The sequence below is a fragment of the Amblyomma maculatum genome, chromosome 5, assembly GCF_055883805.1.
Source record: "Amblyomma maculatum isolate TAMU_Amacu chromosome 5, ASM5588380v1, whole genome shotgun sequence".
In the NCBI taxonomy this organism is placed as follows: domain Eukaryota; kingdom Metazoa; phylum Arthropoda; class Arachnida; order Ixodida; family Ixodidae; genus Amblyomma; species Amblyomma maculatum.
This window is the reverse complement of record NC_139348.1, coordinates 142,833,218-142,856,453: the sequence shown is the minus strand read 5'-3', so window position 1 is coordinate 142,856,453 and position 23,236 is coordinate 142,833,218. Positions and strand designations below refer to the sequence as shown.

The 23,236-nt window shown below is 47.0% G+C and overlaps 2 protein-coding genes and 1 pseudogene across 2 annotated transcripts in view; 1 reads left to right on the top strand and 2 right to left on the bottom strand.

Annotated features, from left to right (window-relative positions):
- Positions 1-20,949, bottom strand: part of LOC146189813 (serine/threonine-protein kinase SBK1-like) — an 82,829-nt gene extending 61,880 nt beyond the window's left edge. The window contains exon 1 of the mRNA XM_084604569.1: positions 20,878-20,949. Within this exon, the coding sequence (XP_084460695.1) occupies positions 20,878-20,935 (58 nt within the window). The 5' untranslated portion in view covers positions 20,936-20,949. The remainder of the gene's footprint in view (positions 1-20,877) is intronic.
- On the bottom strand, positions 16,688-19,266 carry LOC146189814 (uncharacterized; annotated as a pseudogene).
- A 29-nt stretch (positions 20,950-20,978) lies between the features above and the next one.
- On the top strand, positions 20,979-22,712 carry LOC146189812 (dnaJ homolog subfamily C member 9-like). The gene is made up of 2 exons (XM_084604572.1): positions 20,979-21,413; positions 21,680-22,712. The coding sequence occupies exons 1-2, from the start codon at positions 21,073-21,075 to the stop codon at positions 22,089-22,091; spliced, it is 753 nt and encodes a 250-aa protein (XP_084460698.1). The 5' UTR covers positions 20,979-21,072; the 3' UTR covers positions 22,092-22,712.
- Positions 22,713-23,236: the final 524 nt, after the last annotated feature.

Genomic DNA, 23,236 nt, shown 5'->3' with positions numbered 1-23,236 from the left:
TGACAACCAAGTGCCTTACTGAGATACCAAACAGAGTTATTCAGGCGAATCTGGACGCATGTCTTGGAACCAAGGGTTTCCGTGGTTTCACGGCCAGGAAGAAGTCGAATACAATTGCTGTGTGGCTCCCGAGTTTGGCTGCTGTTAAGTGTCTTCAAACACTTAAGTGTATTTCAGTAACAAGCGAAGTCTCGGTTCCAGTCCAGGTTTATCTTGTTGATGGTTCCGATCTACAACGCTGCATTGTCTACAACGTAGACGTTGACGAGGACCAGGCTACACTTCAGCGTGAGCTCTACTGCCCTACTCATCGTGTGATTCAAGCTCGTCGCATGGGAAAGGGGCGCTCTTGCATCGTCACCTTGCAAGGCCCCGTGACTCCCCCAACTCGCCTATACTATATGGCTGCATTCTACGCCCTCGACCATATAAACCAAGTGTCGTCTACTGTTATACCTGTTTCCGACCTGGACATATGCATAGGTCCTGTCCTTTTACAACACCGGATGACGCTATGCCAGAAGAAACAGTATCTTACCGATGCGGACTTTGCAAAGCTAATGACCATGATATCACCTCTCCAACTTGCCCAACAAAGCAGAAAGCAACTCAAAAGGTGCGTCGTGGAATACAAAGGCAATGGTCTCAACATGTTACTTCACCACCGATTCAGACATTCAACAGATTCGAGGCTCTCCAGTTGGACGACGATGAATGGCCACAGCTATCTGAGACAGAGCCACCGGCAATCTGTACACCACATGCTTACAGCGCTAATGTGAGTGCACAATGTCGTCACAAACAGAGTACAAACGTGAAGGACATGCCGGAACCTCCGCAGGACGATGTGACAGCAGTTGACGACCAAATTGAAAGGCTTTTAGCGGAGGTCTATAAGCTCCGCAAACATCGTGAACTGCTTGCTCGTCGTAGGCGAGCAACGGAATCTCAGACCGCGAATATCAAAGCTGCCTCGACAACGATTATGTCCCATACTCCCATGCCGTTCACTGACTCCCAAAAGTCTTCTGCTGCCCTGCCTGATAACTCTTCGAAATCGTTACTGAGGTTTATGGTCACTCAGTTATCTAACCTGAAATCAGTGCTTTTGCGACATCTGGACTCATAATCAAGATGGCGACTACAAGATATCGCGGTGTGCTTCAGTGGAACTGTAGAGGGCTCTCCACAAAGGTTGGAGAGCTCAAATCCCGTCTTCGCATGAACAAGCTTCATGTATGGGCCATGCTACTGCAGGAGACCAACGCGTTGCCACCCATTCCTGGTTTCAGTGGATACGTGTCTCCTTCCATGGACGATCGACGTGTTCACACGGATACTCCTCCGGGAAAGGTGGCTGTATATGTTGACACACGGTTTCCTCAGGTACGCTTTGCTCTGGAAAATTGGTGTACTTCATATCAGGAAGTTGTTGCAGTGGCAGTCAAATTTGGTAAGGCAACTGTTGTAGTTGTGTCAGTCTATGTAAGACCTGGTGGTGGCTCTCCCTCCCGCATAAACCTGGGATGGTTACTGAATGTTAGGCAACAATACCCGGGATGTCCAGTTTTAGTTGGTGGGGACTTCAATGCGCCTCACCCGGACTGGGGATACCCCACCTTAAGTCCTCGCGGCAGGCGAGTGCGAGACGCCTTTACGGATGCGCTGTTTATTCTCCTGAACCATCCAGATACACCAACAAGGACTGTGCTTCATACTAGGAGTGGAACATACGCTCCAGATCTTACGTGGTGGTCAGGAAACGGCACCCCCTCGTGGCACTTAGAGCCGGACTCCTGGGGCAGTGACCATCATCCTATTGTCATCGGTCTCTATCCATCACAGGCCCGACGATTACGCCGCAAGTGTACAGTTGTTCATTGGGACAATTTCCGCGCCATTCTTCAAAATCACTCTGTGGAGTCGGCACCATCGCTTCTAGACCGCATAAAAAGAGCACTAAATGAGGCTACAACCATTACCTGGGTGGAGGTTGGTCGACCAACACCGGATGTGCCTCCGCTCAACTTGTGGGCTGCTCGTCGACAAGCGGAATTGACTGCAACCAGAGACCCAACTTCTGCGCATGCACGTACAAGACTAAATTACATTACTGCTAAGGCTAGAAGGTATGAGCGTGATCTCTCACGGCGACAATGGTACCTGTGGTGCGAGCAGTTCTCCACACAGTCACCGAATGCTCATCTTTGGCGAACTTTCCATGCCATGGAGCACGGTTGTCGCCGTCCCGATGCAGCGGCCACAGCATGCTTTGCAGCAAACTTGTCTCCGAATGATTTCGCAAGACAAGCAGCACGCAAGTTTTTCGCCAAGTACGACGTGTTGCCTGCACCAGTTACAAGAACTTACTTGTGGGGCATGCCAGCCCATGTCGACAAGCTACCATCTGCTGCCGACACCGAGGGAATCGCGAGCCCATTCTCCATGCCCGAATTGCTTGCAGCTATAGATGAGGCCAACCGAAAGACAGCGCCCGGTCCGGACTCCATTACGTACGAGGTTTACAAGAACCTCAGTGGTGATGCACTTCCTCAACTCCTTGACACCATTAACAAGGTATGGCTAGACGGCGATGTACCAGACAGCTGGAAATCGGCTATTGTGATCCCTATTCCAAAGCCGGGGAAAGCACCAACAGACCTAAGCAACTTTCGACCTATTTCTTTAACGGCAACAATTTGCAAGATTGCTAAGAAAATGCTCGCCACACGAATCTCGTGGTGGCTTGAACATCACGGTTTCTACCACCCGGCCCAGATAGGCTTCCGACCATCTATAGGCACAGAAGACGGATTGGATGTCTTGGCGTCCTCCGTATTATCATCAACACGCAGCCACAATGTACGCACCGTCCTCGCCATGGATGTAGAAAAGGCTTACGATAATATCAGTCATGCTGCCATTCTGGATTCAATTGACATGCTTCATTTACCTCTTAGAGTACGCAATTTTGTAAAATCTTTTCTTGAAAGTAGACAATTCGCAATACGCCTCAATAACGAGGCCATAGGATCATTTGTCCCTCTTCGCGGCGTACCCCAGGGATCGGTGTTGTCACCAACATTATTTAATATTGCGTTTATCTCACTTGCATGGCGGTTACATGAAATTTCTGATGTTAAATTCTTAATATACGCTGATGACATCACGGTGTGGAGCACACACAACGACCTACTGACTCAATCATCGGCCCTGCAATCAGCTTTAGATATTACGTGCACATATGCATCTGCCATTGGCCTTGAACTTTCCGCCAGTAAAACTACGTTCATATCAGTCGCCAACCGCTGGGGCCGCCGTAAACTATCGGCAACTCCTATTCGTCTACATCTATCCGGAACCCCACTTCAAGAAAGTCCAACAGTAAAAATACTGGGCTTAACAATTCATGAGTCAGGAACTGGAACTACATGGCTGTCTGGCGCTAAAAAACAGGCGTTACAGACACTGGGTTTGATTACACGCATTGCTCCAAAAATGGGTGGCGCTCGCTCAGATGTTGCGAGACAGTTGGTGCGGGCAGTTGTGCAACCGCGCCTTGTTTATCAAGCCCAATTTCAGCATTTGACAAGGGCACAATGGGATCGACTTGAGGCTATAAATCGAGAGGCAATGAGGGTCATCACCTGCCTCCCTCGCATTACACCAATCGTGGCACTCCAAGAAAACGCACAACTAAACACAACATGAACTGGTGCAGCAACGACGTGATGTACGCAAGCTTAAGGCCACACTCTCTCACGCAACGTGTGCTCTGAAGGCTTATGCTTCGAAACATTCAATACTACCACCGCCACTGCCAGTTCTTCCACCTTGGCGTTTTGTACAGCTGAGCGATAATAAGCCGACTGATTTACGCCGACCAAGAACACAGGAAACGGCGTCGTCACTTCGCGACCGAATTATGGAACAAGACGCCCGCTTGCCACATGGTTCCATTATAATTTACGTCGACGCAAGCATCAAAGCCCGTGAAGTGATAACAGCAGTTTACTGTCCTAGCAAATCTTCATTGAACAAGACGTCAACATTTCAATTACCGGAACCTCCATCTTCTTTTTGTGCGGAACTGCTTGCAGTGCAAGAGGCGCTTCGCTCTGTGACCGCCATTCCCATGCTTTCCACGGCCCGTATTATCATACGTACATGCCCTCCAGGTGACAAAGCTACTTAGACGAGTTAGTAGTAGCCCGGAAATCTGCCAGAACCTACACAGTCTAGCGGCTCGCATACCAAATCCAATTCGTATTGAATGGACCCCGCGTGACCTTTTAAGTGCTCAAAGCCAAGTGGATGCTGCAACCCGCCTTTCAAACTCGACATCGACATCGCCAAACCTCATAAAATTAGACAATGCCATCCTGCTTTTAACAAGAAAGGAGCACCTCCGGCGCCGTACACGTGCTCTTATACCTCCGTGTACGGTAAGCCTCCCCCGCGGTCTAACCCGTGCAGAGGAGGTGGCGCTTCGGAGGATTAGAGTTGGTGTGGCCCTAACACCAGCAGTGATGCGAAAGTGGCCACAATTTCGGTATTTATATCCACACCCTGGGTGCCCCATCTGCAAGTCTAAAAATATAGAAGCAGACATCCATCACCTACTGTGGGATTGCCCAGCGTTGAAGCCAACGCGGATCCGGCACCTGGTGGCAGCTGGCCTCTCCCCCCATAATCCGGAGTCATATGCTGTTTGGACACTGGGACCGCATCATCGCTCACTCCTCGATTTCATTGCATCAGCCAACCTTTTTTCATTTATTTGACCACACCCCTCATCCATCATGACATTCCTCTTATGCCCTGAGGCAATAAACTTCGCAAAAAAAAAAATAAGTACGTTGGTAGAAAAAACGGGATATGTTGTTTCCGAACCACCTCCTCAACATGATGAAACACACTTGGCCCGAAAATGAATAATAAATATTTTGCATAATCTATCTTAGTTAAATAAATAATTGACCGGAATGTAAAAATAATCTGAGGCGCACTAATAGCTACATGACAAGATTATATGCAGTTGGTTCACCAAGCTTCGCTGCACCGTTATTTTAATCATATATATATATATACATATATATATATATATATATATATATATATATGTGTGTGTGTGTGTGTGTGTGTGTGTGTGTGTGTGTGTGTGTGTGTGTGTGTGTGTGTGTGTGTGTGTGTGTGTGTGTGTGTGTGTGCGTGCGTGTGTGTGTGTGTGTGTGTGTGTGTGTGTGTGTGTGTGTGTGTGTGTGTGTGTGTGTGTGTGTGTGTGTGTGTGTGTGTGTGTGTGTGTGTGTGTGTGTGTGTGTGTGTGTGTGTGTGTGTGTGTGTGTGTGTGTGTGTGTGTGTGTGTGTGTGTGTGTGTGTGTGTGTGTGTGTGTGTGTGTGTGTGTGTGTGTGTGTGTGTGTGTGTGTGTGTGTGTGTGTGTGTGTGTGTGTGTGTGTGTGTGTGTGTGTGTGTGTGTGTGTGTGTGTGTGTGTGTGTGTGTGTGTGTGTGTGTGTGTGTGTGTGTGTGTGTGTGAAAATCATCGGAGTTGCTATTCAGGGGTGCGGACTCCTAGTTTTGGGTTTCGTGTTTTAGCCTTTGTGCTTAAGGCATTGCTGTACACGCATCACATGATATTCACGTAGGACCGCTGTAAAATTTATAATCGAATTTCTTTTCTCATCATTTCGCTTTCGACTTCAACAGCCGAGCTAGCCGAGCTATGGCTGTGATGTCAAAGTCAAGTCTATGTGACGTGAAGGAGAAAAAGAGCAGCGATATATAATCCTTATCTGCGAATTCACTAACACGCTAAAGCCAGCCTGCCTCAAGAACAGGGATCACAAAAGGCGAAGAGTCGGCGATTATATCGCTTTGTTTCATGCCGCGCGGAACCTAGCTTTGATTGCGACGCCACAACCATATCTCGGCTGCTAACATCTAGACCGGTGAGGAAAGAAAACTCAATTATAAATTATTTAGCCATCGTAACCGAAAACCACGTGTGATCCATATACAGGATTGTCTCACGCATTATTAACAAAATGAAAAATGCTACCAACATTTGGTGTCTATACTCTATAGTCTTTTAAATGCTTTTGTTTTCCATAGCATATAATCCAGCTAAAACAACGCCACCGTGGTGGTGCTGTGGTTAGGTTAGTTAGGTGCTCCAGGGCGCCTCAATGACCCTTGGGCACGCTCCGCTTGGGCACGCACCCTTGGGCACGCTCCGCTTTTTGATGTTGGCGAAAAGCAAGGTGCCCGTGTGCTGTGCGATATCAGTGCACGTTAAAGAATCCCAGGTGGTCGAAATTTCCCGAGTCCTCCACTATATGCTGTCACTACTAACCTGAAGAGCTTTATTAAGACGTTAAACCCCACAAGCTAAACCAGCTGAAACAGAAGTTGTGGGGCAACATCACTATTGTATTCACTTCTTGCCACTTTAAATTCCTGAAATAAATGCGCATTGTGCTGCGTGTAAACGTTTCTACGTGCAGAGCGCTCTTACCATTCGTCGTTAGTGCGGTTTTAATTGGATATGAAACGGACACGCTACGAACCTTGAAAAATATCCCCGTGCTTTCTTCTTGAACTTCCTACAAAAATACATTTTTCGACCAAATTAAAAACAAAAATGAGCGCACGGTACACGCATAAAGGAAGGGGAGTGTCTAAAAGATCATTCCGATTGGTTGGCAGGGCTTAAAGTCAGGGAGGTCTTGGGGGGTCTGAGAGCCCCCAGTAACATTTAAAAGGGGTTCGAGACCCCCGGCCCGAGTTTTAAAGTATAAGGACTGTACGAATCAGTTCAGTTCAGCCGTTCAGTCGTGTCCAACTCTTTGTGACCCTATGGACCATATCACGCCAAGCTTTCCGGTCTCTCACTATCTTCCTAACATCACATAACTTCATCTGCAGCGCCTCGAGGATGCCATATAACCATCGCGTTCGCTCCCTACCCCTTCTCCGGTGACCCTAAACCTTTCCCAACATCAAATCTTTCTCCAGCGACTCTTCTCTTCTCATCAGATGACCAAAGTAGCTGAGCTTTAACTTTAGAATTTGACCCTCCAATGAGCAGTCAGGGTTTATGGTCGACAATATCGACTGATTTGATCTTCTGGCCGTCCAAGGAACTCTCAAGATTCTCCGCCAGTACCATAATTCAAACGCGTCAATTCTTCGGCGGTCAGCCTTCTTCACAGTCCAACTCTCGCATCCATACATCACAACTGAAAAGACCATAGCACGAGTTATACGGATATTGGTTGGCAGTGTAATGTCTCTGCTCTTTACTAGGCGGTCAAGGCTAGCCATGGCTCTCTTTCCCAGTAGCAGGAGTCTCCTAATTTCATGGCTGCAGTCTCCTTCCGGGATAATCTTGGAGCCTAAGAAGAGAAAAACTGTCACAGCTTCCACTTCTTGTCCCTTGATGCTCCAGGACTTGATGGGGCAAGACGCCATGATCTTTGTCTTTTTAATGTTCAGTTAAAGCCCAAAACTTCTCACTCTCTTCTTGTACGCGCATCAGAAGTCCCTTGAGTTCCACTTCACTTTCTGCCATTAAAGTAGTATCATCCGCATATCTAAGGTTGTTGATACGTTTCCCAGCAATCTTCGCTTCAGCTGAAGACTCGTCCAGACCGGCCTTCCTCATGATGCCCTCGGCATATAGACCTTTTCACGACATTTGGAGAAACCAGTTTGACTGGGCTGAAAACCAGGTATGGGGGGAGAATCCGCAGCTTTTACCTGTGTTATGAGCACAGCCCAATGGAATGGAATGGAATGGAATATAGGAGCGTCCCCTTTGAAACGGGGTGGTAGCAGTAGCTATCATGCTCATTTTCATTGCCGGTCTCCAATATGGCAGCGCCCTCTGGCCAATTTTGAAAAAGTCTATAGGTTAAATAGGCAGGGCGACAGTATGCAGCCTTGTCTCACTCCTTTCCTTTCGAATACACGAATACACATATACAAAGCAGGCAACCATTTTTTGTTGTCGGTGGTGTAATCGGGAGATTTCTTCTGTATCGTTTCGACAGTTTAGCAGTGAGTATTAACAAGAACCACTAACGTGTTTTGGAAAACCAGAGATGGAGAAAAATAATGATGTCTCCCTTTTTGTATAAAACGATTTGTAAAACAGACAACCAGCCACTTTCCTATTTCCCTTTTTATTTCCCTTGTCACCAGTGCTCGAATCAGTACTGTATCGTGCAGTCGATCGGAATGACGAACGGCACCGTCAGGGAACAACACCCAGCTTTATTACGTCTCGTGCATATATAGGACCGTGGGGAGAGAAGGCAGGGTTGTGAAGAGAGGAGGCAGTGCAGCACGTTTCACATGAGCTGGTGATAACAAACGGGCACCGGCACTGATATGATACATCCCCCTCCCTTTAATAATAAAAATCAGTCGTTAGTGATTTGTTGAAAGTTCCTGTCATAGCCTAAACGCATGGGTTAGCCTTGTGGGTCGCGTGGACCGCCTTGGGAGGGGAGGCTGTGCCGTCGCAGAAGTGGCTGTAGGTTCCTGAGGTGATGAGGTGACATGCTGGGCTCCAGTCGGTAGGTCGTCAGCAGAGTCGCTGACGTCCGATGGATGGATGGATGGATGGATGGATGGATGGATGGATGGATGGATGGATGGATGGATGGATCGATGGATCGATGGATCGATGGATGGATGGATGGATGGATGGATGGATGGACGGACGGACGGACGGACGGACGGATGGATGGATGGATGGAATATAGGAGCGTCCCCTTTAAACGGGGTGGTAGCAGTAGCTATCATGCTCATTTTTCTCCATATATCTTAATTATTGATTTAGAATGGTTAACTAAACCATCATTCTATTTATTAAATTTTGCTCCTACATTACTAACATTATGTCACTTCTCTGCTTTTAAGCCACCAATCTTCCAGCCGTTTTTTGCTAGTTTCCACCGCCGGTTGATTCACCCGGCCACTGTTATCTCTAAACCCCAGAGCTTCAGGAACAGTGATTTCGCCTGCATCAACTTCCGGATGGATACCATTGCATTCGAGTATAATATGGTCAATTGTTTCACTGGAGAGAGAGATATATATTTTAATGGCAACAGGAGATGTCTGCCTGGTGGTAAGCCTAGCATGCTACTCCTGATGAGGGTTGAGGGATGAGGGTGACAGAGTGTGGGAGGGGAAGGGGAAATAAATGAGAAAAAAAGAGAATCGGTGTCGCACACTTTCACACGCACATAAGCACACAGATGAGTTTTAAAGGGTATTGATCAACCCTGTGTCCTTAAGAAAAGTTAACTTTCACACGCACATAAGCACACACAGATGAGTTTTAAAGGGTATTAATCAACCCTGTGTCCTTCAGAAAAGTTAGTAAGGCCTTGGTAGCTCGCGCAGCAGACGATCCGTCGCACCAAGGACCCAGGACATGTTCAAGGCGCAAGGTTGTTTCTTTAGGTAAGCGTAAATTATTGCGCAGTGTCCTGCGATGTGCAGTAAACCGTTGACAGGAGGTTACCAAATGTTCAAAATTTTCACACACATCACATGTAGAGCACAGAGGCCTGCTCGCTATGCCTATTTTATGGAGGAAGTAGTTTGTGTATGACACATTTAAGCGGATTCTGTGTAGACAGTTTCGATGCCACCTGTTCAAATTGTGAGGAATTCGAAAGACGTAAGTGGGATCTATTCGGTGTAGAGGTCGATATTGATGGTTCGGGTCACACCACAGAGAGCGTTGCAATCGCCATGATTCAGTTGCTACAAGTCTTGCTGCATCTCTTCGTGAAAATGGTATTGAAATTGTCCTTGTGGAATCTTTTAGTTCTTTTGCAGCGGCGTCTGCGAGGTCGTCGCCCGCGATGCCGCAGTGAGCAGGTAACCACTGTAGCACAATGCTGTGACTCAGGTCATAGGCCTCTGTGTGTAGCTTATTTATGTCAATGACGAGCTCTTCCTGAATTCTTGATGATTTAAGCAATTGTAGTGCAGCGCGACAATCGCTGAAGATAACCCATGCTGCAGGGCGTTGTTGTAGAATATATATAATTGCTTCTCTCAGAGCTGTTAACTCAGTAGTCACAGCTGAAGTGCGATGACTGAGTGTTGCCGAGATTGTGGTGTGCATTGATGGTATCCACACGCCGATGGATGAAGAAATAGCTGTGACAGAGCCATCAGTATAGATGTGGCAATGATGACTGTAGCGTGCACAGATGTGCTCAAGGGCGAAGTATTTAAGTGCGGGTCCTGGGGTGTGGGCTTTTCTTTTGATGCCAGGTATAGTTGTCGAAATTTGCCATGAAGCAAACCTCCATGGTGGGAAAGATGATGGTACTGCGCGTTGATATTGCGCAGGCAGTAGATTGGAGAGTGATGTCATGCTTTGCTCTGAAAACGGGTGGGTAGGTTCACGTGCAAAGCGCAGCTGGGCGCGAAGCAGCTCCTGCGGTATCAGCACGGTTACAGACAGACGTCTGCTCTCCGCCAGAGTACCCACTGTGGAAGTGTTTTTTGGAAGACCAAGGCACACTCTCAAAGCTTTGGCCTGCATGGCTTCAAGTAGTTTAATGCTTGACTGCGAGAGGCCTTGAAGAACAGGGAGGCTATAACGCAGAAGACCTTCACAATGTGCTCCATAAAGCCGTAATAAGGAATCTGTAGAGCAGCCTCTTCTGGTCGTTGAGAGCATACGGAATATAGATACGTATGAAGAGAGTTTGGTCTTAAGTTGTTGAACGTGTGGTGACCATGAAAGAGACCTATCAAAGGTCACACCTAAAAATTTTTTATGGTTGACATACGGTATAGGAGTGTCAGCAACTTTCAGTACATAACGGGAGAGATCACGTCGTGAAAATGGAATTGCTGCGCACTTTTCTGGAGATATAACAAGACCTCGCTTGTTTAAAAATAATGCAATGCCAACTATTGCTTTTTGTAGCCGAGCATGCACAATGCGCCTGTTTCTTCCGGAGCACCATATGCAGATGTCATCTGCGTAGAGGGAGATTTGAACAGTAGGTGGCAAGGACCTGTCCAAACCAAGAAGAGATATATTGAAGAGGGTTGGACTTAAAATCCCTCCCTGAGGAACGCCACGAGACACATGATGTAAGGACATGTCACCTTGATCCGTTGACATGTAAATGGGCCTATCACGAAGATAATCAGAAAGCCAGTTATACATTCGTCCAGCAATGCCAATTGAACGCAAGGCTGAATGAATCGCCTCGTGCGTGACATTATCAAATGCTCCTTTAACGTCAAGAAAAACGGCAATAATTAGAGACCGCTCAGCTTTGCTGCGCCTGACACAGTTGGCAAGAGCAATAACATTATCAATACTGCTTCGGCCTTTTCGGAAGCCAGACATTGATGGAGGGTAAATTCCCCTATTCGTCAAGTCCCAGGTAAGGCGTGAATGAACCAATTTTTCCATCAATTTCCCAACACAGCTTAGCAGTGCAATAGGACAAGCGTTTAGACCAATTGATGGCTTACCAGGTTTAAGAACGGGTATACGCGCGCAGTCTTCCAGCTCTCTACAAGGCTTCCAGCTATCCAAGAGTTGTTATAGATGGTAAGCAGCTGAGTTTTGGCTTTTCTTCCAAGACGCGACAGCGAAGTGTAGCTAACATGGTCAGGCCCTGGGCAAGTTTTCTTGTTGGTAACTGCTAGCGCAGCTTGAAGTTCTTCCATAGTGAACAATTCTTCTAGGAAAGAAGTGTTGGGCGACGGGACAAAGGTGGGGAGCACATTTTGCAGTGAAGGAGCTGCTAATGGAGCAATCATCTTTGAACAGAAAGTCTCTGCCATTTAGAGCCACGCACTCGAAAGGATGTAGTTGTGAAGGCTGACTTCTTAAGCTTCGTACAATACTCCATACTTTAGATAGTGGCTTTCTAGGATCTAATTTTGCACAAAAAGATGTCCATTTCCTTCTTTCTAGCTTGTCCAAATGGCGTTGAACGTGTTTTTGTGCTCGCCTAGAAGTCCGGATATCGTCTCTAGAAAGTGTCTTGAGCGCTCGTCTTTCTGCTCTGCGACGTATTGCTCGAAGTTTTTCATATTCGGCGTCAACAGCTGAGTACACCTTTGGCAGGTAGAGGACTCTCGTGTGCAATGTTTGAGCATGTGCTACTGCAGCAATGAAGGAGTCATAATTTAAGTTTGACAGATCCTGCTTTTCTACGGCATCAGCGAAAGCTTCCCAGTTCGTGTAGCGAACTTTATGCCGCTGAGAGGCGAGAGAAAAGCCACAAACCTCAATATATGTAGGTAGGTGATCGCTGCCATGAGTCTCGATGTCCACAGACCAGGTTGTTGAAGCTGACAGATCAGCAGAGATCATGGAGATATCAAGAGCACTGGACCGTGCTCCTTGATAGTAAGTTGTTTGGCCGTCGTTGAGAAATAATGAATTGTTGGAAAGTGCGAAGTCGAATAGTTGCCGGCCTCTGGCTGTCGATCTGACGCCTCCCCAAGCAGGACGATGTGCGTTAAAATCTCCCGTTATAATGTGTGGCACAGGGGTACTTCGCATGATATCTTGTAGGCGTTCAATATTGAAATTAGCACGAGGTGGTATGTAAGCAGCAATTACTGTAAACTGCATGTTCATGCACTTTAAAGTGGCTGCAACGTACTCATTATGTGGATCAGTTGGTATGGGATGCTGGATGAAGTTGACGTCTTTCCGGATAGCCAGAAGAACTTTACTGAGGTCTGTACCAGTTGTTGATTGCAGTACTGTGTAGCCTGAGAGACGGATTGTAGTATTAAGCCAAGATTCTGATATAGCAATTATATGGAAACGATGCTTGAAGACGAAGTGTCGAAAGTCAGAGAGACGGGGGCGGAGGCTGTAGGCATTCCATTGAAAGATGGTGGCCTTATTTCGGATGGCTTGCACGCTGGGTGGAGCAGACGACTGATTGTCTGTTACCGCCATTGCGCGAGGAGAGGAGATATGAAATCAAGAATTGTAAGGATGGCTTTCGCCACCGGCGAGGAGAGTGGTATAAGAAAAGCACGAACAGCCTCAACAAGTGAGCACAGTTGGGAACTAGAAATGTCAGAGTTTCTGCGAATAGAGGTTTCGCATGAGCGGTTCCGGGATGCACACCTCGAATGAGGCTGCTGTACAGTAATTTTTTGTGGGCTTGGTACAGATGGTTGTTGAACCTCTGATTGTTGTGGAAGAGGAGGAAATTCAACCACGTCATCAATTCTTGGATGACCAGCATCATCTTTCTGTGACTGTCCTTGTGATTTCTTTCCCGTGAATGGTTTTTTTTTTCTATGATGACTACTCCTGATTTGATTTTGGTCAATTAAAGCAGCTTTTGCTGACTTGTAGTCGGTATTGTTGGATATCTTGTACTTATAGATTAGTTTCTCCTTTTGGTAGGCAGTGCAGCTGGAAAACGTTGCCTCATGCTGCTTTCCGCAGTTGGGACAAATGGGGATGTCACTTGGGCACATGGTACGGTTATGATTTCCCCCACAGCGTGGGCAGTGCAAGGCTAGTCGGCAAGCAGTAGTCACATGGCCGAAGCACTGACATCTACCACATTTTCGTGGTTTTTGGATGTATTCATGCAGACGGTATCTTGTATATCCAAGAATAACGTATTCTGGCGCAGATTCTGTCACAAAAACAATGCGGATATTTTCGGAATTTCCCAGACGGCGCACCGATTTTATTGGAACTCTCTGCAATAGTGCCGAGTAGATATCTTCATGAAAAAGATCCAGAGGCACACCCTTGATTACTCCTACGCCACAGTTGTTTGGTCGGGGCTCGTATGCTTGCACTGCAATTCCTGCTATTGATCGTATTTGTAAAAGGCGTTCAGTAGCGACCGCGGTTCGGGTGTCAACTGCCAGAAGATTAAGCCGCTCGTTGGGGCGAACTTGAAGGACGGCATCTGGACCCAGAGATTCAAATGCTTGCTTCATTGCCAGCGGATTAAAGCGAGTAATACGATATCCGGTATCTACTGGTTTTATGATTACTGTGAGGTTGCACTTGGGCGCTTTAGAAGCGTTAGTTGCGTCGACACTGAAATTCGACCGCCTCGAGCTGCGGCGACGCTTCGATGGCACTTGAATAAATTTGTCTGGCTCTTGAGCAGACTTCGCCGCAGCATCTATACAGGTAATGGCAGACCAAGTATCTGAGCTATCAGGAAAATCATCCTGACCTGTAGGTATCAGCCGATCCCAGCTTGCGGTGGAAGGACCAGATGAGTGTTGTAGATGAGCATCAGAGGGTGAGAGTCCTGAAGTACCTGGTGATGACAAGTGACCGCATGATACACAGGTTGGGATGACGGGTGATGATTGCAGAGCTGGCACAGTCTGCAGAGGTAGGCCTGACGCGATGCCAGAAGAACACTCAGGTGATGATCCAGGGTGCGGCATCGGTGGAGCCGCACCCGCCGCTGATAACATGTCAGGATCTTGCAATATAGGCTATCTGGGACATATATATCGAGTATTAAATGGAAAATCAAACAGATTTCGCAGAGACGAGCAGGCAGCCTGACCGTTTCACTGGAGTTTCCACATACAGCACATGCGTCATCTCGATTGTTAAACTTCTTTTTGTAGCTTCGTGTTCTAAGGCACCCTGATCTAACTTCAAAAAGTAGGGCACTGCCTCTTGAGTTATCAAAGAAATCTTCCTTCCTGATCTGCATTTTCCACTTTCGGTATAATTCCACACTCTGTTTTTTTTTTCCATCGAATTTATCCAATTTTTACCTTCTGTGTTTTTCACCTGTTGCTTAATGCTCTTTATTTCTCCGTCCTTGTTACTAGAATACTTACTAGTTTCCTAGTTCTTTTCCTCCATTGTGAGTCAACGCTTTTTAGGTACAGGTATTTAAATACCTTAGCTGCCCATCTGTTACTGTCCAATTTCCTCAGGCGTTCCTCATATAATATTTTACTCTGAGCTTCCCGTACTTCGAAAGATGCCCAGCCCATATCTCCCTGTACCGCCTCATTTGTAGTTTTGCCGTGGGCACCTAGTGCTAATCGTCCAACAGATCTCTGATTTGTTTCTAATGTCGACTGTACCTCTGATTTTAGGCGCAAAACCGCATTTCCGAAAGTAAGTCCGGGCACCATAATTCCTTTCCAAATACCCCTCAATACCTCATACCTATTGTATCCCCACAATGCCTTATGCTTCATTATCCCGGCATTCATTCGCCCTTTGGCCTTAAGTGATTGCTCATGCTTTCCAATGTGTGCCAATCCTTCGTTTACCCATACCCCCAAATATTTATATTCTGCTACTCTAGGTATTTCAAGGCCTTGTATTTTAAGACCCTGATCAGTTGAGCCGTTGAAAATCATCAGACCCGACTTAACTGCGCTGAAACTGAAGCCTAGAGCGTCCCCTTCGTCTCCGCAATACTTAACTAGAGTTTGCAATTCTTCCAGACTCTCAGCTAGCAGCACAATATTGTCTGCATACATCAAACCGGGGAGGCGCTGCTCTACCGACTTTCCACCTAATCTGTATGACAGGTTAAAACCTATAGGTTACTGTCTTGTATCCTCCGTTCCAGGTTTATCATATAAAGCATGAACAGCACCGGTGATAGAGGACAGCCTTGTCTTAATCCTTTGCATACTTTGACATCCTCCGTACTTCTTATCCCTTCCCACGTAATTTCTACTTTGTTATCCCGGTATATTTCCTGTAGGAACTCTATTATTTCATAACCGATACCTTCTTCTTTTAATATGTTCCACAGGAGTTCCCTGCTTACGTTGTCGTACGCCCCGTTTATGTCCAGGAAGGCCAAATACAAAGGTCTATTTTCCACTCTAGATATTTCGATGCATTGAGTAAGCACGAACAGGCTATCATCTAAGCGCCTACCATTTCTAAAGCCGTTCTGAAGTTCTCCGAGTATCTTGTTACTTTCAACCCATGCTTGCACCTTTAATTTCACCGCCTGCATGGCTAACCTGTACATTACAGATGTTATGGTAATCGGCCTGTAGGATTTTATGTGCATCCTTTCTCCTTTCCCTTTATAAATCAAATTCATTTTACTCTGCCGCCAGCTGTCCGGAATTTGCTTATTCGTTATGACTGTTTCCAAAGCTTTTAACAACGTTTCCTTACTTTTTGGACCGAGTTCATTAATCAGCTTGATCGGAATTCCAGCTATTCCTGTAGATGTGTTTTTAGGAATATTTTTTTCTGCCTTTTTCCAGTTTAGATTGGTCAGTTCTAAGGTGCTTTGTATTCTGCTACCTTGTGTTGCTTCCTGATTTGCGGAGATTACCCTATCGTCGTTCTTAAATGACTCGGCTATAACTGATGTAATGTAGTTCACTGCGTTGTCTCCCTTTAAACAATTTCCCTCGTTATCTTGAATCCGATCTTGCTTTCTTTGATTCTTCCGATGAGTATGAAGTGAAGCGCTCCCTTGTGGCGAGCAAGTGCTGCCGGTTGCGCCTCAAGATGCTTCCGCCGGTTTGAACGTGATAGGAACCGTGGTCCGGCAGGTGATATCACTTTAGCTTTTCTTTCCCAAGAGGACCCTTTTATCCGTAAGACGTCACCTTCTGCAAGGGCTGACAGGTTCCGGCTCGACTGCTTGTGCTTGCCGACCTGGATGGTCGGCTGCGGGCGGAAGTCAGGTAATGGAGTGCGAAGACTTCTTCCTTGAAGCAACTCTGCAGGCGATGGGCCGTCTTCCAATGGACTCGTCCTGTAATTTAATACACCAAGCCAAAAATTTTCATTTCTTTCGCTTGTCTTCTTAAGAATCCTTTTGATCACCTACACGCCCTTTTCAGCAAGACCATTTGAGCGCGGAAATTGTGGGCTGGATGTAGTGTGATTAAAGTCATACAGTTTCGAAAAACGTGCAAACTCGCGGCTAGAAAATTGAGGTCCATTATCGGTGCAAAGTTCCGCTGGGATGCCATATCTTGAAAACATTGCACTGAGCTTGTCAGTGACTGTGCTCGCACTCAGATCAGAGAGCTTCTCTACATCCGTGAAATTTGACATTGCGTCATAGGCGCACAAATAGTACTTTCCCCCGTACTGAAATATATCGGCACCAACACGCTGCCAAGCTTGATTCGGCGTTGAACGAAGCATTGGTGGTTCTGCTGGCTGACTGCAGGCGTACTTCCTGCAGATTCCACACTTCTGGTTCAATGATTCTATGTCAGAGTTCATCCCAGGCCAGTAAACCAGTTGCCTAGCTCTTGCTTTGCTCTTGGCTATACCGAGGTGACCTGCATGAATGCTCTGCAATATCTCGGCACGCATGCTTGTGGGAATTATGACCCTGGTGCCCTTCATGAGTACGCCGTTCACAATTGATAGCTCCGGCGCGATAGGCTTCAAACACCCGTCTATAGGCCCGCCTGTCGACATGCGCTCGATCACACTCTGCAGATAGGGATCCGCCGATGTCTCGCGCACAAGGCGCGTCATTGTTCTTTCACTCACGGTTGACGATAGGACATTGATGGCGTGCACTTCAACATCATCCATGTCCACAGCGACGAAATCAGCAGGAAGCGGCGACCTTGACAGCATATCGGCGAGCTCCATCTGTTTGCCAGGAACATATACGATAACACGTAGTTGTATTTCAAAAGCCGCAAAAAGAAACGCTGCACTCTAGGCGGCATGTCCCCAATTGCTTTCTTAGCGATATCCATCAGCGGCCGGTGGTCACTTCCTAAAGATATCGGATGGCCATTCACAAAATGATGGAATTTTTCGCAACCAAAGACAAGTGCAAGTGCCTCTTTCTCAGTTTGTGAATATCGTTGCTCGGCTTCTGTCAGGACTCGAGATGCATATGCTACCGGTCTGAAGGTAGCCCCATGACGCTGTAACAGGGCTGAGCCTATGCCAGCTTGTGATGCGTCTGATGTCACTTTCGTTTCCATAGTTGGGTCAAATATTGCCAGAAGAGGTGCTTTGGTCAATGCTTCGCAAATGTCCTGCCAGTCCTTCTCATGATTAAGTGTCCACTCAAACAGCGCATTCTGCTTGATAATGGACCGCAACGCTGTCGTTTGCTGAGCTAGTGGTGGTAAGTATTTGCTAAAGTAGTTCACAACGCCGAGCATTCTCTGCACCGCTTGTTTATCTTTCGGTTTTGGCATTTCTAGAAGGCACTTCACGAGGGTGTGGTTTGGTCTTATGCCTCTGCTGCTAATAATGTCGCCCAAGAATGCAATTTCTTCAACACCGAACTGAGATTTTGCCTCGTTAAAGGTCAGTCCTGCCCCTTCAGCCGCCCTTAGAACGTTATGCAGCCGTTCGTCATGCTCTGCCCTAGGTGCACCCCAAATTAGAACATCGTCGACATACACTCGCACACCTGGGAGGCCATCAAATATCTCATTCAGGGCTTTCTGGAACACTTCGCTGGCTGAGGCTATGCCGAACGGAAGGCGTAGAAAACAATAGCGTCCGAAGGGCGTCGCGAAAGTGCATATTTTTGACGAGTCCTCATCGAGCGGAATTTGGTGAAACCCCGCATTCGCATCCAAACGAGAGAAAAATTTCGCGCCTGCAATGTCCTCTCGACGAGGCATCTGGTAGTGCTCTCGTTTCAGACTCTCGTTAATCTTCCTGGGGTCAAGACATACTCTCAACTTGCAGTCTTTTTTGCGCACAATGACTAATGGGCTTACCCAATCGGTCGGGTTGCTCATTTTCCGTACGATGCCTCTTGTTCCATCCTGTCCAGTTCGGCACGCATCGATTGCTGAAGTGACAGTGGCACTCTTCGCGACGGCTGTACGACGGGTACGGCGTCCTCGCGGAGCGTTATTCTGTGTTTTCGCTGAAGGCATCCGGTCCCCTCGAACAGTCCAGGAAACTGCTGGGCTACGCCTCCCGCTGTGATCGTGACTGCCTCTACCGCTCGTTGGATCAGGCCCAATCGCTCGCTTGTTTCAAGTCCCAAAATGGCTTGGTGGTCCTTTCTTACCACAAAAAAGTCAGCGGCCACCTCTCTGTCTCCAACTAGTACGCTCGTTGCAACCACGCCGCAATGCTCGATGAGCCCACCGTTATAAGATCGGAGTGTGGTATTACTGGGTTGCAATGCAGCCATACGTAACTTGCGGTACACCGACAAGGGTATGATGTTAGCTTGTGAGCCAGTGTCAACTTTAAAGTACCACTTCTCAGCTGCCCATCTTCGCCTTGATGCGCCACTCGCGGTTGCTGTCGACGGTTCCAACAGCGACGGTTAGCACTTCGAAGCTTTCTTCTTGCTGAATCTCATTTATACCCTCAGTTCTGCAGAAAGACGCGAAGTGGTTCAGCCCATGGCACGAGTAGCATGTCTTTCCATATGCTGCGCCACGGCGAGGGGCGTGTATTCGGCCGCAGCGAGTACACCGGCTGTCTCGTTGAGGACGTCTCGAGGCTTTTGAAGTATGCGTGCTCGAGTAGACGGCGTCCACGTCCGTCTCTTCTTTTCCTGCGTTCCAAACTTCGTTTTGACGGGCTGCAGTCTCCGCCGTCTTGCATAAAGCAACAGCTTTTTCAAGCGTCAACTTTGTCCCTTAGCATCTTCTCCCGAAGTTTGGGAGAGTTTGTGCCAAAAACGATTTGATCGCGCACCATGTCGTCGACCATTGTGCCAAAGTTGCAATGCCTGGCTTGTTTCTTAAGATCCCGAAGAAGCTGCTCGAAGGACTCCCCTTTTTCTTGAATGCGAGTGCGAAATATGTATCGTTCGTGAACGTCATTTTGCTGCTCGACGCAGTACGACTCGAACTTTGCGACCACTGTATCAAAGTCCTCTTTGCTTTCCCCTGTGGCAAACGTGAAGTTATTGAAGACTTCTAACGCGTCTTCACCCGCAAAGCTGAGAAGCTGTGCAGTTTTCACGGTACTGGATCTTGGCTTTTCACTGCACGACGTTGCTTGCCAAAATATTTCAAACTTCTGCTTGAAGATGCTCCAGCTCTTACCGCCGTCTCCGGTGATGCGCAGTTGTTCCGGTGGTCTGATGCTATCCATTCTTGCTCTTGTAGTAGGCAACCGCCACCGCTGCTCTCGGACGAAGGTGGCTATCCCACTTCTGACACCATGTATCGTGCAGTCGACCGGAATGACGAACGGCACCGTCAGGGAACAACCCCCAGCTTTATTACGGCTCGTGCATATAGGACCGTGGGGAGAGAAGGCAGGGTTAGGAAGAGAGGAGGCAGTGCAGCACGTTTCACATGAGCTGGTGATAACAAACGGGCACCGGCACTGATATATGATACAAGTACAGACCCCCCCCCCCCCCCCCCCCCCCCCCCATGGAGCCAGACTTTAAGCACTGGTTAAACCTTTGCTTTCTTGAACCCGGTTTAGTTTGTGGCGTAATGATAACTATTGCATTTTCCTTGCATCGTGGAGACAGTTCCTTAAAGCTCACGAGAAAATAATGATGCGGAACACTGAATGCCTTTGAAGGTACGAAGTGATCAATCAAGAATGATTCGGAAAGGGGAAAAAAAAAAAAAACATGCTCGACTATAGACGGCCAAATCATATCGAAAATCCACACTAAAATTATCGCAACAGAAGTGATGCGCTCCAAGTTCCCGTTTCATCGCGATAGGATTTTCAAAGCCAGCGCCCAGCTCGTCATAAAACTGGGAGCAAACTGGCGGGCTAGTGCCACGCGCAAGAACACTCCCTTTCGCAATAGAACTGAGAGTTGAGCTAATTGGTGCATCATTTTTTTTTAATACAGAGCGCAACAAACATAGGACAAGCAAGTAGACGGAAACAAACGAAAAAAAAAACAAAAAAAAAACAACTACTTTTCTTCAAGCTACTCACGCCTTGTGAAGCAGACGACGCGTCGAGCCGCGTCTGTCACCATAGCAACGCTGCGCATGCGCAGAGAGTGGTCGGGTGAGACAAAGTTGATTCGCGCCAAAATATTTGCAGGTAGCGGGAGGTACTAGCCTGGGAGGTAGGTCTCTAGAGGCACTTCAAAGCCGAACACAGCTCGGCGTTGCTTAGCGGTGTAGAATGGGTCTTCTCGCTGACTGTGAAGAGCTGTTCGGGACGTCCGACCTTTACCAGTTGCTTGGCGTGCCCAAGGAAGCGCCCGAAGCGGTCATCAAAAAGGCCTACAGACGCCAGTCGCTACTCGTTCATCCGGATCGCGCCGAGGCAGCCCATAAAGATGCGGCTACTCGCAAGTTTCAAATTCTTTCCAAGGTGCACGTTATCTTGAGTGACAGCGACAGGCGTGCTGCGTACGACGATACCGGCTGCGTCGACGAAGACGACGACTTGGCCAGCGACCGCGACTGGGCATCGTACTGGCGTCTTCTCTTTCCGAAGATCACGAAATCCGACATAGAAAAGTAAGTGCCATTAATCCTAGCTCTGGTTGACCGGACGGAAGAATGTCGCCAGTAAATGTAGTTTGCTCCGGAAGCGTGGTATAAACTGTAGAGCACAAGAAGTAAAGCTACATGTTCTGCAGTTGACAACGTGTGCCTGAGCTTTTTTTCATCTCGAATGTGTTGTTACATCCGATCGACTGTCACGTAGAAATGCCGACAGTTTTCTTTTCTTTTTTTTTTTTTTTTTTTTTTCATTGGGCTTACTATTCTTGATTTATTGACAGGTACCTGGACAAGTACCGAGGCTCCAAAGATGAAGAAGATGAGCTGAAAGACTACTATGAGCGCTTTGAAGGCGACTTTAATGCCATCAGTGAATGCCTAATTGGCTATGAGTTCGAAGAGGAAGACCGTTATCGAGAAATCTTGGACAGGCTTATCAAAGCTGGTGAGGTGAAGCCCTACCCCAAGTTCACCAAAGAAACCAAAAAGTCGCGGGATGCGCGGAGGAAGAAGTACATGAAGGAAGCTGAAGAAGCTGGAGAGATGTTGGCGGAGCAGGACTTGGAAAACAGCAAAGAATCTTTGCTCAGTGCGATTGCCAAAAGGCAGAAGTCTAGGGAGGCCCAATTTGGAGATATGATAGCGAGCCTGGAAGCCAAGTACTGCAAGCCAAAGAGAAAGAGGACCAAGTGAGAAGCAGTTACCACATTTATGAAAGGAACTGCCAGGATGACAGCAGGGATGTGAAACTCGTTTAATATTACCATATTGCCCTGACGCTGTTCTTTTTGTTGTGATTCCACTAGTTCGAAAGCGTGCCATGGTTGGTTTTCCAGGCGTGAAATTCACCAGCATGCAGTGTTTGTTGCTCCTGCACTAAGACTGTGCAGTCTTTTCAAGTTAAGGATCTGGACTGCAGCCCAGAAAGTATCCTTATATTTGCATACCATTCATGGTTTCTTAGTTCTTACAAATGTTTTGACGACTGCTTTGAACGACCTGTGATAAGTTCGTTAATGCTCCCTTCAAAATTGCTGGAGCATTTGTGAGCCAAATGAGGGCTTCATTTGAATGGCTTAAGCTTCTGTTAGCGTTCCATATCAGAATTAATGTTAGGGAAAGTGTATAAAGTTAAATTATAGCCTTGGTACAACATCCTACCTGCATATCATAGTTTCTTGGGCCACAACATTTTGAAAATTATCTTTGTATTCGTGCATTGCACCTATGTTTTGGCTTTTAGATGTTCAACCTGTACAAACTGAAGGTTGGAGCAATGTATTGCATTTAGAAAAATAAAAAGTTTGTCAGTGATTCAGTTTGGCTGTACTACTGGATATATGCTGGCAGAACTTGATAGAACAACAGCATATATGGCAGCTAGCATTATTTGGTAACAAACATCCTGTCAAAACTTTTCATCCAGATGAATGCAAATCTGATTGTTGAAATATTGGTGAAACGTACCGAGGCTGCCCTCCTGTTCATTGTTCATTTCGTGCTCTCAAGGGTTTCTAAACCTCTGTTCTTCATCATGTGCAAGTGCACAACTCTATTACAAGTCTTCTGTTTTTTGCTCATCGGTCGTACCTGCAGTTGTGCTGTTGAGGCAGAAGGCATACTCCTAAGTTTATACTATAATAGCTATGTTTTTGACTAGTTGGTTCAGACTGCCAAACATGAGAAAGGTGTTCCATGTATCTCTTCCTTTGTGCACGCACAGCAATTTGTGAGCATAATTAGGACATCGACAGATGCAGAATGGATTAAAACGCTGGAAAGAAATAGTAATGCTTTCAAGTCGAATCTGGTTGCCAAGAGGTGACAGTAGTTTATAC

What these genes read in the sequence shown, in the direction of transcription:
- LOC146189812 (XM_084604572.1), top strand. Translation starts at nt 21,073, where the DNA reads ATGGGTCTTCTCGCTGACTGTGAAGAGCTGTTCGGGACGTCCGACCTT. An exon ending in ACGAAATCCGACATAGAAAA is followed by an intron (nt 21,414 to 21,679) that starts GTAAGTGCCATT and finishes ATTTATTGACAG; the next exon opens with GTACCTGGACAAGTACCGAG.